General features: G+C 44.2%; 1 protein-coding gene across 6 annotated transcripts in view; it reads right to left on the bottom strand.

Moving 5' to 3' along the window:
- Positions 1 to 15683, bottom strand: part of PTK2 (protein tyrosine kinase 2) — a 336960-nt gene that overhangs the window by 180750 nt on the left and 140527 nt on the right. For all 6 annotated transcript variants that reach the window (XM_059723705.1, XM_059723704.1, XM_059723702.1 and 3 more), the window contains one exon: positions 11247 to 11473. In XM_059723705.1, the coding sequence (XP_059579688.1) occupies positions 11247 to 11441 (195 nt within the window). In that variant the 5' untranslated portion in view covers positions 11442 to 11473. The remainder of the gene's footprint in view (positions 1 to 11246; positions 11474 to 15683) is intronic.

Genomic DNA, 15683 nt, shown 5'->3' with positions numbered 1-15683 from the left:
GCACTTTCCACAAATAAAGTGCATAACAGGCAGAGCTCATTTCAGAAATCTGCCCCATTTGGAAAGTCTCCATCAATAATGAAAGCAAGGGTCAATGTTTTTAACATGCTGTTGAACGTAAACTGCACCAGGACAGATGAATTTGAGAAAAGAAAATCAAGATATAACAAGGTATTTTCTACACAGGAAAACACGGAAAATATTGATGCCTAAGTCACAGTTAGAAATAAGCTAATAACAAAGTATATAGCCAAGAAAGAACTGGACACAATATTCAAGAGTCTCCCTACATTTTCAGACATTCTCAAAAGCACCCAAGGAAACTAGGGAGCCAATTCTCATTGGAAGTCAGTAAAAGCTAGGTGAAATATGCTTGTCAACCTAGGAAACAAATTGCTTCCTCTAAGCCTTATTCAAGAAGAGTACAATTGATCCTCCACCTAGATAACTAATCACAGCCTATGAAAGACTATGTCCCTTGTGATTGAAAAAAAAGCTGCCATATGCATAAATTGACCATTATCTGGAAATGGAGAAAAAAACCAGATTTACTTCTCTTTTCAAAGTAAAAAATGATGAAAAAATAAAGTTAAATACAACATTGATCAACATTAATTATTTAATAAATTATACTAGGAATCAAAAACAAAGTTTAAAAATGTGTAATAATTCTTATGAATTTACTGTATTTATATGCAAAGCATAAGTAGTATTTTCAATGAGTCAAAATAAGCAACATTTTACACTGGAATTTCCTCTGATTATTCTAACACTACAGCAAAACTCAGACTGACCCAAAATGGCAGGGAGGAGCGGGGAGGAAAGGAGGAAATTATGTGATGATCAAGCTATTCAAATTGACTGGCCCTTTAGGCAACCTTGGTAAGTTAAAAAATGCATTCGTTCTATACAAATCAAATATTTCATGCTGGATCAGTGTCTTAACCTTGGCAACCAATGCAGAGAAAGTCCTGGGGCTCTGGAGAGCTATCTAGGGGCAGCTTCCATGCCAGACAACGCGTCTGCCCTAACTTCTGTATGGATGACAGCTTTTCTGATCAATGTAAATCAGTGCACATCCACTGAAGTCCACTGGCTACAGGAACTGACACCACGTGAGAACCTGTCCCCCGAGCGAACGGGGGACCATACAGTCAGCGCCCACAGAGTCAGATTGGCTGTGTTTTGTTTTGTCTTGCTAGTATTTCAGAGCATTCAAAGATTTATCTCTGAGAGCTTTACTGGCACAGTGGCCATAATTTGGCTCAGTGAGCTCAACTCTTAACCCTGGCAAACAATGCAGAGAAAGTCCTGGGGTTCCGCAAAACTATCTAGGGGCGGTTTCCAAGCCAGACAAAGCATCTGCCCTAACTCCTGTATGGATGACAGCTTTTCTGTCTTTCATGCGCACAAGGGGCTTCCCAAATTGGAAAGCCTTGCCAGAGGCACTCCTCCTAATAGTGATTAGAATATTTAATCAGTGTTTTCCAGACAAACAGTTTAACTGATTAACAACCTTAGAGCAGAGACTAGAACAGCCAGAAATAGCTGTGACTTTATTTTCAAATCTAACCATAGCCAACAAATGTCTGCAATCGTCTGGGGGTCAAGTGCATCCAGTTTGTTTGTTTTTTTAAATGAGCTCACGAGACAAAAACGGTGCGTCCTAAACTAGAGTATAGTTTAGGACACACTGCACAGTACAAAGAAGTGTGGATCCTGCTGGTGACCTGTGTCTAGCAAGGTTCACAGCCTAGGAACAGGGACATACCTCCCACACATGGTCACCGCAAACGTTACTGTTTGTGCAACACTTCACGCATGTCAAGTGCTTATGCAAGTGTTAAGTATTAACATTTCCAATGACTAACGTACCAGGTTTTCATAACGGAAGTTTAAGTTACAAGCTTAATTGTGCTAAGCTCCAAAATTAGTCAGATTTTAAATCTCTGGAAATGGAGAACCCTGGAATGCTTATTCACGCTCCCTGTACTTGGACTTGGTCACGGTAGCTCTATTAATTTTTTTATTCCTTTAATCAACATATTTTGCGTGTTGCTTTTTATCCAATTATTTCAGAAGACTACACCAACAAAAGAAAAGGCGCTCCACACACCAAAATTATTTTTGTTCATTAGTTGCAGTTAACTAGATTATTGTGGTACAAACAGGGACTGTTTACAGCTACTGTTATACAAAAGATTATTTAGCTACATTTATAGGACTATTTCTAGGAATCTTAGCAGGCAAGTATATATATTGCTTACAAGCAGTATACCTATAAGCCCACCCTTTGGTTCTGGTACTAGTCCATAATGTGGGTACGTGCTGAAGAAAAGGATACGAATTAAACAACTATAAAGAAAAGAGCAGACAGTGCCAGATATCTAGCTAGTTGACAGTGATGCTCAAGAACAATGCCCATATTTAGCTAGCATAAAAAATCACTGTTACATTGGTTATTCCTGCTAATCAAAATTAGCTCCATGGTCTCAACAATAGATGCGTCAGTGAGAATAAGCAGAAACAAGTTCCAGACAGACCTGGCCTTTGCAGGAGATGACCTAGTTCTTTGCAATGTTTAATAAAACCTGTGGTTTTGGTTCTGTTTGCATTCCGATGCTGCTAACGATGACAGGCTCGAATCCATTCCCAGTGGACGCCCAAGAAGTCTTCTGTTTGCTGAAGCTCCTTCCCAAGTACTGAATGATTGCCAACAGAACAAAGCCCACTACTTCGTAAGCATAATTACATAACACCACGGATGTTCTCCTGCCCCATAGAGCTGGCTCTCGATGCATTAAAGCCTCTTTCCATTCTATCTCTGTAAATTGTGCCATAGGGACCTTGTTAGGTCTGCTGTGGCCTTGGACTGAATGCAATATAATAATCAAGCTCATGTATAGAAATACCCAAGGAAGGGCTCAAGAGTCAAAAGCAGAAAAGACTTGGGGGAATGAAGGTATTGTGAGGAGAACTAACCAAGAAACAATGGAAGAACACAGACTTTGTAGGAGATGGTCAAGAAAGCAAGCGGAGCCAGACCAGGAGGAACAATGGAAGGGCGGAATTTGGGAAACAGATGGGAGACTGGGGGAGAGAACAAAAGGTAAGAAAGAACAAAGAAAAAGCAATAAATATCAAAATGAAGGGTACTACGAGGAAAAGCAAAGATCCAAATTGGAAAACTGCCTTAATTATCCATGTTCCTACGCTTCACCATGCTCTTCCAGGACAAAAGGGATCTGAAAAGGTGTAGGAGAGTCCTCTTTATATTGGATGGCATTCAGGTGGCAACAGGAGAGAAAAAAGCATCTCTCAAAAGGATTAGACAGCAACACTAAGTTTTCTTTTTTGAACTCTGCTATAAACCTGGAGATTTCTAGCCCAGGATGGGGCAAGTGTCAGCAGGGCCAGGGAGCCCAAGGGTTTGTAGCCCAGGAGGGGCAAATGTTAACAGGACCAGGGAGCCCAAAGGTCTCACTGGCCCAGGAGTGGGGCCAGGGCCCAGAGATGGGCTAAAGGCTGAGGAGGGCCACAGCCAGAGACGAAGTTCTCAACTGGCTTAGGAGAGGGGCCAGGGTTTAAGTAAGAACCAAAGGCCAGGAGGGTCACCGCTGGGAACGGAGGGGGGTCAGGGAGCTTGCAGCCCAGCAAGTGGCTGGCTAAGGCAGTGACATCTGAATTAAGGAGGGTCTGTTAAAGGAAGGAAAGGCTGGGAATTAAGGGAGACCTATAGGGTGAGCATTAGAGGCCAGGAGAAACTGCAGGGACCAAAGAGAGGGCTTGTGGGCCACAGGAAAATAAGACACCCCGTCCTGAGCAACAGACTTCTGGGCTTTCTGGCCCTGCTGGCACTTGTCCCAGGCTATGAATATGATGGCCTCTCCCCCCACATCGAGAAAAAGACCCTGGAGGTAGTTGAGCACTTCCCTTGCCTCGGTAGCCACCTCTCAGACAGCGAGCATTGATGAAGAGATCCAGCACAGGATCTCATGTGCAAGCACCTCTTTTGGAAAATTGCTTCAGGGTGAATTTATTCATCACAATCTCTGGAAAAACATTAAGATCCAAGTCTACAAAGCAGTCATCATCCCCACTCTCCTTTATGGATGCGAAATGTGGGTGACGCACAGTCGTCACCGTCAAGAGCCTGGAGAGGTAACACCAACTATGTTTCCAGAAAACCCTCCACATCAAATGGGAAGATTGCCTCACAAACACCTGCATCCTTGCTGAAGCCAATGTTACCAGCATTGAGCTGGTGATCCTCAAGCACCCTGTGTGTCCTGGTAGCCTGGCGCACAGTAGATCCTGGGCTGCATCTTAATTCAAAAAGTGATCTCTTACTTAAAAAGCTTGGAGACTGCTACTATACATGTGTGTGTGTGTGTGTGTGTGTGTGTGTGTGTGTGTGTGTGTACACACACAAATATATACACACACACACACATTCGTTTGCATGTGTATGTATACACACACACACGCAAAAGAATATATGACACACACACACACACAGAATTACTAAGGTTCAGTCAACTGCTCCATAAAAAACAAGCCAGGTGCAGAGGAACACAATACAATGTAAGTGCACAGAACCTATTTCTGATCATGATTGGTGCCCCTAGATCGGGGCGGGCAATTATTTTGAGCGGAGGGCCACTTACTGAGTTTTGGCAAGCCATCGAGGGCCGCATGACAAGCAGCCAGGGGCAGATACATATTCGTTTTCTAAATTTTTAGTGGCCCTGCGGGCCAGATAGACTGGCCTCATGGGCCGCATCCAGCCTGCGGGTCGCATTTTGCCCACCCCTGCCCTAGATGTTACTATAATAGCTAAACAAAACCCTTAAGTAGTGCTACCTTTATTATGAGCTTGGAGGAAGGAGAACAAAAGATTGGCCTCTAGTCTTAGCTGTGTTTCAAGGTCTGGAAGTTACAGAAACATATATGCCTACAAATTAAGCACATAATTGAAACACAGGGACATAGAACCCTATAATACCATTTTTACAGTCACTTTTCAGAACACAACTTCATTTCAACATTAACCAGCTAGAAAAAGCCACATCCAAGGCTTTGAAATGACAGTGTTGTTTTATATGTTAAACCATCAGTGTGCTCATTTCTGTATAAAGTGGTTCCCAGTCCATATGAACCATGTGAGCCACGGGAGTAACTAGGGCTCTGTAGGAAAACAGTCTCTTTTCCATCCTGCAGGCTCTTACATTGCAGGATACTGTGTACAGTTGCCACCACCTTCGCGAACATTTGCCAAAGACCTGTCCTGACCGAATACAGTTTTCAGTATCTGACTTGCGTTTTTCATCTTTCTGGAAAGGTCCCTCAGGTCCTCTGTGAAGCAGAGGGCACTTAGCCAAGGGCTTCTCTATTCTTTTAGTAGTACCTTTCATTTCAGGTTTCCAGATAAGTCAGCAGTTTAACTCTGGGTGAGATGATGCAAAGGTAATCAATGCGTGTCTCTGTCCCCTAACATGAGCATGATCCTCTCTCCTGAATACAGATGAGACTCTGGTAATGTCACCATCTTTTGCTGCATCAGGCACTGGTCCCTCATGAAAAGACTTAGTACTCTGCTCCAAGAATTTCAGCTATGGATGGGCCCATCGTATTTAAGAAATTCCCCTGAGACACCAAGTGCTCAAAGGCACTTGTGATCTAAGGCAGGGGGTTTCAACCTTTTTTAACAAGTGTATCCTTTCTGTCTCAAAGTTTCAGCTCATATACCCCTTTATATTTTTTATTGTTTTTAATGTTACCAATTATATGATATAAGGTAGGCTACACTAATTAACTTTAAATTCATTATTAATATATGCATGAAATACCAGTCTGGCTGGTAAGTCTGTTGCAAGGGAAAGGGTGGGGGGGGGCGCAGATCGAGGCCCCTGCGGTGAGGGAGGGAGTGGGGCTGACACAGGGGCAGGTGCTGCCCAGCTGGGGCCGGGTTCAGGATGGAGCCGTGGCTCCTGCCACTGCACGCACGCTGGGAGAGTACGGGAGGCGTGTGCTCCCAAATCTGCATGAGGAGTGAGGGCGGGCGGCCGCTGTGGGCTGAGGCTGGGGTGGTGCCAGGCTTTTCCCATTGTGGGGGTTGGGCCAGCAGCGGTGGCACTGTGAGGGAGACTATGGGGAGAGCTGCAGCCATCCCCAAATTCACCATAGCCTCCGCTCCCAGCACTGCTGCTGCCCACCCTGAGCATAGCCCCGGCCCAACCCCCTGCTGGGAAGAGCCCGGTGCTACCCTGGCTCCAGCCCACAGTGGCAGCCTGCCCTTGCCCTACACACAGATCTGGGGTCACATGCCCCCATGCCCTCCCGGGGTGCGTAGAGCAGCGGGAGCTACCCCCCCACCCAAGTTGTTTGCAGCTTAGTCCCCCACTGCACCCCAGTTGTGCAGTGCCTGCCTGAGCCCCACTCGCTTCCTCATTGTGTGGGACTATCTGCTCCCCCCCACGCCTCTTCACTCACAACAGACTTGCCAGCCAGACCTGGCTGCTCTCCACTCTGCCGGGCTGTGCTCCTTGCCACCTGCATGCTGCGCTGCGCTGAGGCCGGGCACATGTACGGGGCATTTATCGACCACATCCGCCGAAAAAGCCGACTGCCGGTACAGCTGATTTTCCTTATGCTGGTGCACCGCTAGTAAATTTTTCTCATTCGTTCTGCGTACCTCCTACAACCTGTTTAAGTACCCCTAGGGGTATGTGTACCCCCAGGTGACAGCCACTGATCTAAGAGAATTGTAGTTTCTTTACTATTAGCCCTAAACAAACATTTTGGAGGGCTTGTCTGGGTTCTGGAGCGATCCCTTAAATTAGTTCAGTTCCAAGGGGCATACAGCTGGAGAATGGGCCTCTGGAAGTCCCTGAGGCCCCCTCTATACATTAATTGTGTTATCTGCAGCATAAATTAAAAGGGCGGTACACATGCAAGCGATTTAAGGTGCAAATAAGCCATAAAAATAAGCCATTCCAAATTTACCGAATGAATGGGGCGGAGAATCAGCTGATTGTCAGTCCCGGGTCAAGGCTTTGTGTTGGGGGGAAAAGATCTTGGGATCCCCTGGTACTGGCAAACAGTAATTGTGCAATTTAGATTTAATCCCTGATCCTAATGTGTGCATGGCAGGAGGCACGATTGTTGGGATTGGGGATCAGATCCCATTGCTCCATTAAATTAAAGTGTGCCAGGGGCCTGAAGGACAGCTGCAAAATGCCTTTAAATCTGCCCAGCAGGAGTAAGAATCTATTTGTGAGTATCACTCGACATATGCCTTTGGGGAGGGTTAACCTTCTTAACCAGCTCTGGAGATGCTTTCTGTAGATGGGCATGCAGTAGCAAACCCTGGGGGAGGGCTGGGAAGCACTAATGAGAAGGATTGAATTACCAGCCTCAAACAAGCCTCTGATCAGGCTCCAGAAACAAGAAAATAATGCTGTGTAGACATATGCATAGAGCTGCAAGCTCCAGCTTTACAAAATTTCAACAGACACATTCCAGACATAAGACCTGAAGCAGCTACTCCTCTCCTACAGACGGTTCTTTTGTCATGCCAGGGACTAAAGATGGCCCGCCTGAAGGGCTAAAAGTCTAGCAAGACAACTGGCCACAAAGTCTAGAGAGATGCTATTTTATATATATATGTAGGCAATGCTAGAAATGCAGATATATTTGACTCTTATTATTAAAAATGATTAAGTAAATGCCAGCTAGTCTCATTTGCTCTTACCAGAAGTCTGGCATTGTAATTGTGGGCTACAATACAAAACTTCAATCTTTGCAACTGAAATAACTTGACATTTGATTTTTTTGCTTAGGACAAACATAACTGGAAAAATGAAATGATTTGGTTCTGTCTAGGTAAATAATACTGGCTTATTTCATACCCACCTGTACCACACAACCAAACCCATTAAGTCATGGGGTCTGGAAAACACAATGGGGAGTGAAATACAATAGCTTCCCTAAAATTAAAAAGGACGACTAGTAAAATTTTACCAGACTATTGGTTTTAGCAATAAGAATACAGTGTAGGGATTCACATGGGTAAGAATTCACACTCAAGCTTCTAAGCCGATGTGATGGCCAAAAAAGCAGACTTCAATAAGGAAAAACAGTAAGAACTTGTTTTAAATAGTTAAAAGGGAGAATCCGTGAATTTGGCAAAGACTGACATTAAGTCCCTCATTATTTACATTAACAGTTACTGAAGAAAAAGTTACATAGGGATGAGAAAAAAGCTAAGTTCCTGCCGGGATGTGGGAGGCTGCAAGGGCTGCCAAACACCCTCATCTTGGTTAAGGGGAACCCAGAAATATTCGAATGAGGAAATATCAAAGGCAAAACTAGTAATTTTTGTGCTCTAAATAGGGATGGGGGGATTCTTGTGCCAAACACCTAAAAGGGAAGAAGGGGGTCAGAGCAGGGGCAAGAAAAGGAGGGGCTCATCTGAGAATCCAGCTCCCTGCACACTGACTTACTGGGGCCAGGGCTGGTTCTGTGAACCCTGTCTGGCAGTGATGGCAGGGGTACAGGCTGGCACCCCTCCAAATTGGCATCCAAGGCTGGTGCCCCCCCTTGCCCTACACTAGTCATGCTATTGCAAACACATCATGAACTAGGATCCCAACCTCTCTGTGACACTAGTGCACTTACCAACTTTTTCTCTTTACTAGCAGAATGGAGGCTTTCTTTGAAAAGGGGAAAGGATCCCAGGCCAAGATCCCAGAAACCAGGCTGCCAGGTGAAGACTAACACGAAAAAGGGCACAACTGCCTCAAGAAGCAGCACTTGAAACAAATGAAACTGTTCCATTTTGCACGTGGAGGTTCTGATGTAGCTTCCATGTCTTCCATAAAAAAGGTGGGAACGTCCAGACTGCAGAAAATCTAGTGGTTTTGTTTTCATTTTCAGTTGTTCATCTCAATATAACACCAGTAATGTTAATGGAACGTGAACTTTTGTGCCAATAATGATTTGTAGCACCTAACATAAATATGGTAATGCATATTGCCCTGGATCATTAGCGTACAGCACACACTCGCTTCCACAACATTAAAGCTTACAGAGAAATTGTCCTGGTTTCTCTAAAGATTCAAAATTTCGTATTTATTTTTTGGGAACACGAACAAAGCATTTCAGTAGCCTGTCCTTTGTCCAAGGTACACTTCCCGTTCTTGGCTAAAAGGGGTCCATGCAGGGAAAAATAATTCTCTCAGAAACTAGCATCCAAAGAAATCAGCTGCAATTGGACCCAGGAAAAATATAAAAATTACAGTACACCCCAATACACAATTGAGAACCTCTCTCTTTTTTGAGCTCACCTTTAGCATTGTTTAGTTTTTATAAAACAAAGATGGTGAATTTGCTTTTATAATGGTCATAAAAACTTACCCTTAAACTGCCAGTTAGTTTTGGATACTGCAAAGGCCACAACCACAGAAATTTCTGATGTGGGGAATGAGAAATGTAAAGAAGAATCTCAGCTTTCATTTGAGAGGACAAAAAGTTTTTAGTCTCATAGAAAAATAGCCTAGAAAAATTAAACAACTGCATAAAGACTCCTGGTGTTGGAAGAGGTAAACAACCGAGATCTACTTTGGCTGTTTGGTGGGCCTGACCATGTTGGTATGATAAAGGTGGACAGAAATCAGTTATATTTTTGAAGGGACAAATCTCAAAAAGTGATTCCAGAAGCCCATCCAAAAATATGGAAGGCTGACATTGACTTCCGTACTTATAACTCAGCTACTTTTCAAGGTGCCTCTGAACATGAGATGCCTACTTGTTTGAATTAAACTCGAGAGGGGTGGCGGACGCCTGTTGCCCGCACCCGGGCCATTCTGCTGGTGGCACGAAGGCAACTGAAAGTGATAGCCGCCCTGGTGCCCCAAGAGCCCAGTCACGTCAAAACATGCCGCTGAAAAGATTAAAAGATTTCCTAGGTAACTGCCACAGAACTCCCAGGATCCATCTGGTAATATGTTTTACCTGATCAACTGTGTTTAGGAAAGAGGTCAGACTAGAGAAACCAGGAGAACGTTTACATCTTTTCTCCAATGCCTGATGAAGGGTGTTTGTGCCAGAAAGCTTTTAAAGCAATTAAATACATTTTTTTTTGCAAAAATCTTGTTGGTCTAAGAAAAGACTAGAGAAAGGGCATTCTGTACCTGTAAGCTTGTCTGACAGTTCTCCCAACTACACACATGGCCCAATAAAAGACATTATCGAGCATATTCTCTGGACCATGATGGCTACTGGAACTCTGCACATTTCACAAATCGATGGCCAGTCTGACAAGGCTTACCCTCCCTTGGAAATGTGTTTAATTCTTTCCGAATACGATAAACAGCTGGAAAAGAGGAGTGGGAATTCAAGATTTCACATTTTGCTGCCGTTAAAACAGCTTTCTCTTGTGCAGATAATAGTCAGTGGCAGTTAGAATCCAAGTCTCCAGAATTTTCCCTTCAAAATACTGCCTTCCTTCAGGAGCTCAAAGTTAGACTTCATTTAAAGTAGAAATAGGAACAGAAATAGTAGAAACAAAAGTGGAAGTAGAGAAAAAAAAAAGAAAAAAAAGCAAGCAGAAAGTTGAGTCCCTGGAGGAAAAGCTGAAACAAAACAAGAGACATTTGTTCTTTTGTCCGCTTAGACAGTCCCCTTCTACTTCCTTCTAATTTAACCCAACAGAATTAAATCCTTGAAGAGGAAAACAATCTTCCTGTACACTGTAAAGAACAGCCTCAATATTAGATTATTTCTCTGTGCTTTCCCTGTGGATCTGCTGCTTCTGTTTTACCATCCTCTTCGAAATAAATAATTTAAATGGCCCAGCTTTCTTTTGATGATTCCTTAAAATGTCATGCTCATTCATCGCACTGCCTTTTTGGAAATACAGCTGAAAGATCATTTAAGCAGGTGGAATCTAGTCCAGTCACTCTTTTCCCATTTTTAAGTCTTTATACAACAGAAAATGAGAAATAAATTAATGTCAACAGCCCTGTCAAGTTAATGTACAATTTGTACAACTGTCACTTCTTTGAGAAAATTGCTCTAAGAAATTAAAGCTTTGCCTGATATGACTCACAGCATGTGCTGGATAAAGATTTTATAATAAACTGCAGAACATCTGTGTTATTGGCTTCTAGAGTTGTCTTGTCACACTTGCGTGCAAGGTTAACACATACCAGTATCAGTCATAGGAATGTTAAAAAGGAACTCACTCGGACATCTGTAGCATCTCCGTGTCGGATAATGCTGGCCCACGTCGTTGGTTCACTGCTACTTTCAAAATAATGGAAGACTTTAAGGACTCGTTCCATGGCCCCTGGAGAACGCTCCATCCCAGTACTAAGGTGAGTCTTTGCACTTGAACTTGGAGTATGGTTTAAATTTGGATCAAGGTAAGCCGCTGCCATGGTTTTACTAGATGCTAGGTATCTGTCATATTCTAAAAAGGGGAAGAAAAAAAGAAAGAGAAAATGAAATTATTTTGGTTGCACCTCAATTTTGTGCTGATTCATAAAACTATAAAAATCTTTATGGCAAATCCTAAATAAACACTTGTTCAGATATTTACCAGATTCTTCAAAATGCTTCTTTTCAACGCACTGCCATTCATCCAGCCCCTACCTAAAGCTGTAAGCATTATCTGTATTTTATACCACACATGTACAATATCCAAGGAGGCTAGCAGCCAAGTCTCTTCCAACTGCTCGCAGAAGCTTCTTCTGCTACAAACACCACTCCTTTCTTTCAGCTTCCTCTTGGTCTCAATTAACCCACGCCCCTCAAAAAGACCTGCGATTCCAGCCATTTTGAACCTACTTAGGTTCATAAGCAAAACAGTCCATGCTTTAGTTTGACTGCATTTTCAGACCCGAGGCAGGGCAGTAAATTCTGTCGAGATTCATAACTAATCCGGAAGTGTTCTCTAGATCGGCCTTGAAACGCAAAGATCGAAGCTGAACCCCACTGGATCACTGGCAGAAAGGGACATGTAAGAGGTGCTCCATTACCAAGGCCTCCTCTTTACACCACCAAATCAAATACTAAGCTGTGACTGGAACCATTATGTTATTTCAGGAAGAGAAACAAGACAGACAGGACTGAAATAATTTAGAATTGGACAGTGAAAACCCCCACCTTGTTCTTCAGCCAAAAACAAAATGAAGCCAACAATGACTAAGAAGGAGAATTTCGTGCCTCCATCAAATGCTGTATAGTGAACTGGCCAGCTGTACTCTGCACTAGCTGAGCTTTACAGTGGTCTTTAAGAGCAGCCCCATGCATACCACATTAGAGTTGTTAAGTCTGGAGATGAAAGCCCTAGATCACTGTGTCAAGTCTGCAACTGAAAGAAAAAAAATTGCTTCCCTTGCTGCTGTTGCGAACTACTCAGCTACGAGAAGATGAATATCATTCATAATCTGCAGTTTGCAAACCCAAGTAATACAAAAGAGATATATGCTCTCAGTTGCAGAAACCAAAATCATCCCAGCCATTTCTTCCTATTTATCCAAACTCACACTGTCACAGATTGCTAAACTAGCTAGGTCCTACAGATACAGCCCTTCATGTATACCAATGTTTTTACCTCATTGTTAAGCGGCAATGAGTCACCGATTTCAGAGAACGATACATAGCGGTGCACAGCGCTGCATCCTATGCTTTATGGGGGATGGTGATTTAAAAAACCTACGTAAGCTTTGAAAGCATTTTAAAAATAAAATGCAAAAGTACAAGGACCAAAGTGTAGGAAAATGTGTAGGACAGAGTACCTGCTTTTCTTTTTGTTGCTGCAGGTATTTGGGTTGAGGAAGGGATGAAAATCAAAAGCTATTCCTAAGCAAACCGTGAATTGCAATACGTGAGAAGAATGCACGCTCTGAAGAAGCAGTCCTGTCTAGAAAGAAGAAGAGTAAAGGACATCAGGGGTCTACTCCTAGCTGACAAACCTGGGACAAGTAACTTAGGGTCAGATTCTGATACCTTTACTCGATTTTAGTGTCAAGAAGAAATGTTGCCCTCAGTGCTAGAAAATCTGAATTTGTTCCACTATTTACTGACCTGTAGGAGAGGGATGAGACTTAGCCCGGCTCACATACATTTAGTTAGACAAGAAAATTAGTATATTGATTTGAAATTTTCAAATGAAAGTTGCCATCTATAATTATTAGCCCTGTGTGACCCTCAGACAGCACTAAGGCACTTAAACAATGTTCTGTGCATTACAGCATGGAGTTTACAGGAAGAGAAAAAAGCCTCCAGAGGCAAGCCTGTGTAGCAGTTTTCACGTCTTGAGGTTTTGTTCTTGTAAACCGAGTGCAGGGAACCCTGGACTTTTACGACCATAAGAACTGCCATTTACTGGGTCAGTCCATCTTGCCCAGTTGTCACAGTGGCAGCGTGGATGCGGAGAGGGCGAGCAAGGCAAACACAACGACCAGGGTTATTTCCGCTGTTTCTCTCCCTTGCAGCCTCCAGCACTTAGGGTCTAGGAAGTTCTGATCCACATGCTCTATCCCCAACTCAATAGCTGCTGACGCCCCTTTCCTCCAGGAGTGTGTCCACTCCCTTTTTTAATTGGATTAAACTAGCAGCTCCCACAACATCTGGTGGCGATGAGCTCCACCCTTTCAATGACGCGTTGTGTGAAAAAGTACTTCTTTTGGTTAGTTTTAAACTCACTACCTACTAGCTTCATTTTATGACCCCTAGTTCTTGTACTGTGAGAGACTAAATAATAAATCCCTATTTATTTTCTCTTCACCATTTAGTATTTTGTAAACCTTTATCATGCCTCCACTCAAGCGCTTCTTTTCTAAACTGAATAGGCCTAGCCACTTTAGTTTCTCCTCATCTGGAAGCCCCTCTATACCACTAATCATCCTCACTGCCCTTCTCTAGACCTCCTCTAGTTTTCCGATATCCTTTTTGAGGTGTGGGAACCAGAACGGGGCACAGTATTCAAGGTGTGGATGCACCATGGATTTATAAAGGGGCATAATGATACTTTCTATTTTACTTACACTCCCCTTCTTAATAATTCCTACCATTTTGTTTGCCTTTCTGACGGCTGCTGAGCACCGAGTTTTAGCTAACTCTCCACAATGACTCCCCGATCTCTTTCCAGTGTGTTAGCACCTAGCCACAAGCAAACCTTCTTATCTTCATATCTACACTCTTCCCTCTTCCTTTATCCAAACTACAGATGTGGGAGACACTGCCAGCTTGTCCCCTGCTTGCACCAGGAGAGGACCACTCACTGTCGAGGCTTCCACCCAGGTCCTGGTTTCCTGCTGTGGAGTCTGCAGGGTCCTTCCAGCGACAGACAGGTCGGGGAGTGCCTGCGATGTGAGCGGTGCCTCCTGGTGGTGTCCCTCAGGGAGCAAGCAAGAGACCTACAGGAGTAGACGGCGAGGCCCACGGCATTCTCTGCCATGAGGACTTCATCAATTCAATGCTGAAGGAGACCCCTAGGACTGCAGACAAAGGACTGCCAGAGGTAGCACTAGAGAAGGAAGAGGACCTCGACACCCAGGAAGGTGGAAGTTGGAAGCTTGCAAACTTTGGCAGTAAGCCAAAGTCTTCATCTCCACATGCAGTGGTCTGCCTAGAGAACAGAGATGGAGCCCTAGCAACAGAGGAGGAGGAGCATGCTCCATTGGTGGAAGAGGCCATGTCAGGCCAGGCACCCCTGAGATTGCAAGGGCCTAGACCACTGCCACAAAGAGGAAGCCACAGGTGGTGGTGGTTGGAGACTCCCTTCTGTGGGAGATGGAGAGATCCATGTGCCGGCCTGACCTGCTGTCTCAGAAGGTCTGCTGCTTTCCTGGAGCCCAGATTTGAGATGTCATGGAAGGATTACCAAGACTCATCCAGTTCTCTCATTACTACCCCATGCTGCTCATTCATGTGGGCACCCATGATACTGCCAGGGGTGACCCGGAGCAGATGAGAAGTGACTACAGGGCTCTGGGTGCAAGGGACAAGGGCTCAGGTAGTGTTCCCCTTGATCCTTCAGCTCAAGGAGAAGGGTCCGACATGAGTAGATGCATCTTGCAGATCAATTCATGGCTGTGCAGATGGCATTGCATGGAGGACTTCAGCTTTGTCGACCATGGGATGTTGTTCCAAGAAGGAATGCTAGGAAGAGATATCCACCTGCTGAAGAGAAGGAAAAGCATCTTTCCAGACAGGCTAACTAACTTGGTGAGGAGGCCTTTTAATTAAAAAAAACTAGGTTTGCAGGGCATGGAAACCAAAGGCCTAAGGTAAGTAGGGAAGTGGGTGACCCAGAAGAAGCACAAGCAGGAGGGGGTAACAGAGGAGGCCTTCTCATTCCTCCTGAGAAATCAGGGCAATCAGCTAGTTACCTCAGGTGTCCGTACACAAATCCAGAGCCTGGGAGGTGAGCAGGAAGACGTAGTCATGGAGCTATGACATGACAGGAATAACAGACTTGGTGGAAGCTCGCATGACTGGAGCACTGTCATGGATGGGTCCAAATTGTTCAGGAAGGGAGGCAGGGGAGAAGAGGGAGAGTTATGCTGCATGTAAAACAGCTGTACGAGTGCTCAGAGCTCCTGTACGAAACTGGAGACAGGCTTGTTGAAAGTCTCTGGGTTAAGGTCAGAGGGGAGAGCAACAAGGGTGAT

This window comes from Alligator mississippiensis, chromosome 3, assembly GCF_030867095.1.
Source record: "Alligator mississippiensis isolate rAllMis1 chromosome 3, rAllMis1, whole genome shotgun sequence".
Classification (NCBI taxonomy): domain Eukaryota; kingdom Metazoa; phylum Chordata; order Crocodylia; family Alligatoridae; genus Alligator; species Alligator mississippiensis.
Note: the sequence above shows the minus strand (reverse complement) of the source record. Positions and strands in the feature narration are given on the sequence as shown.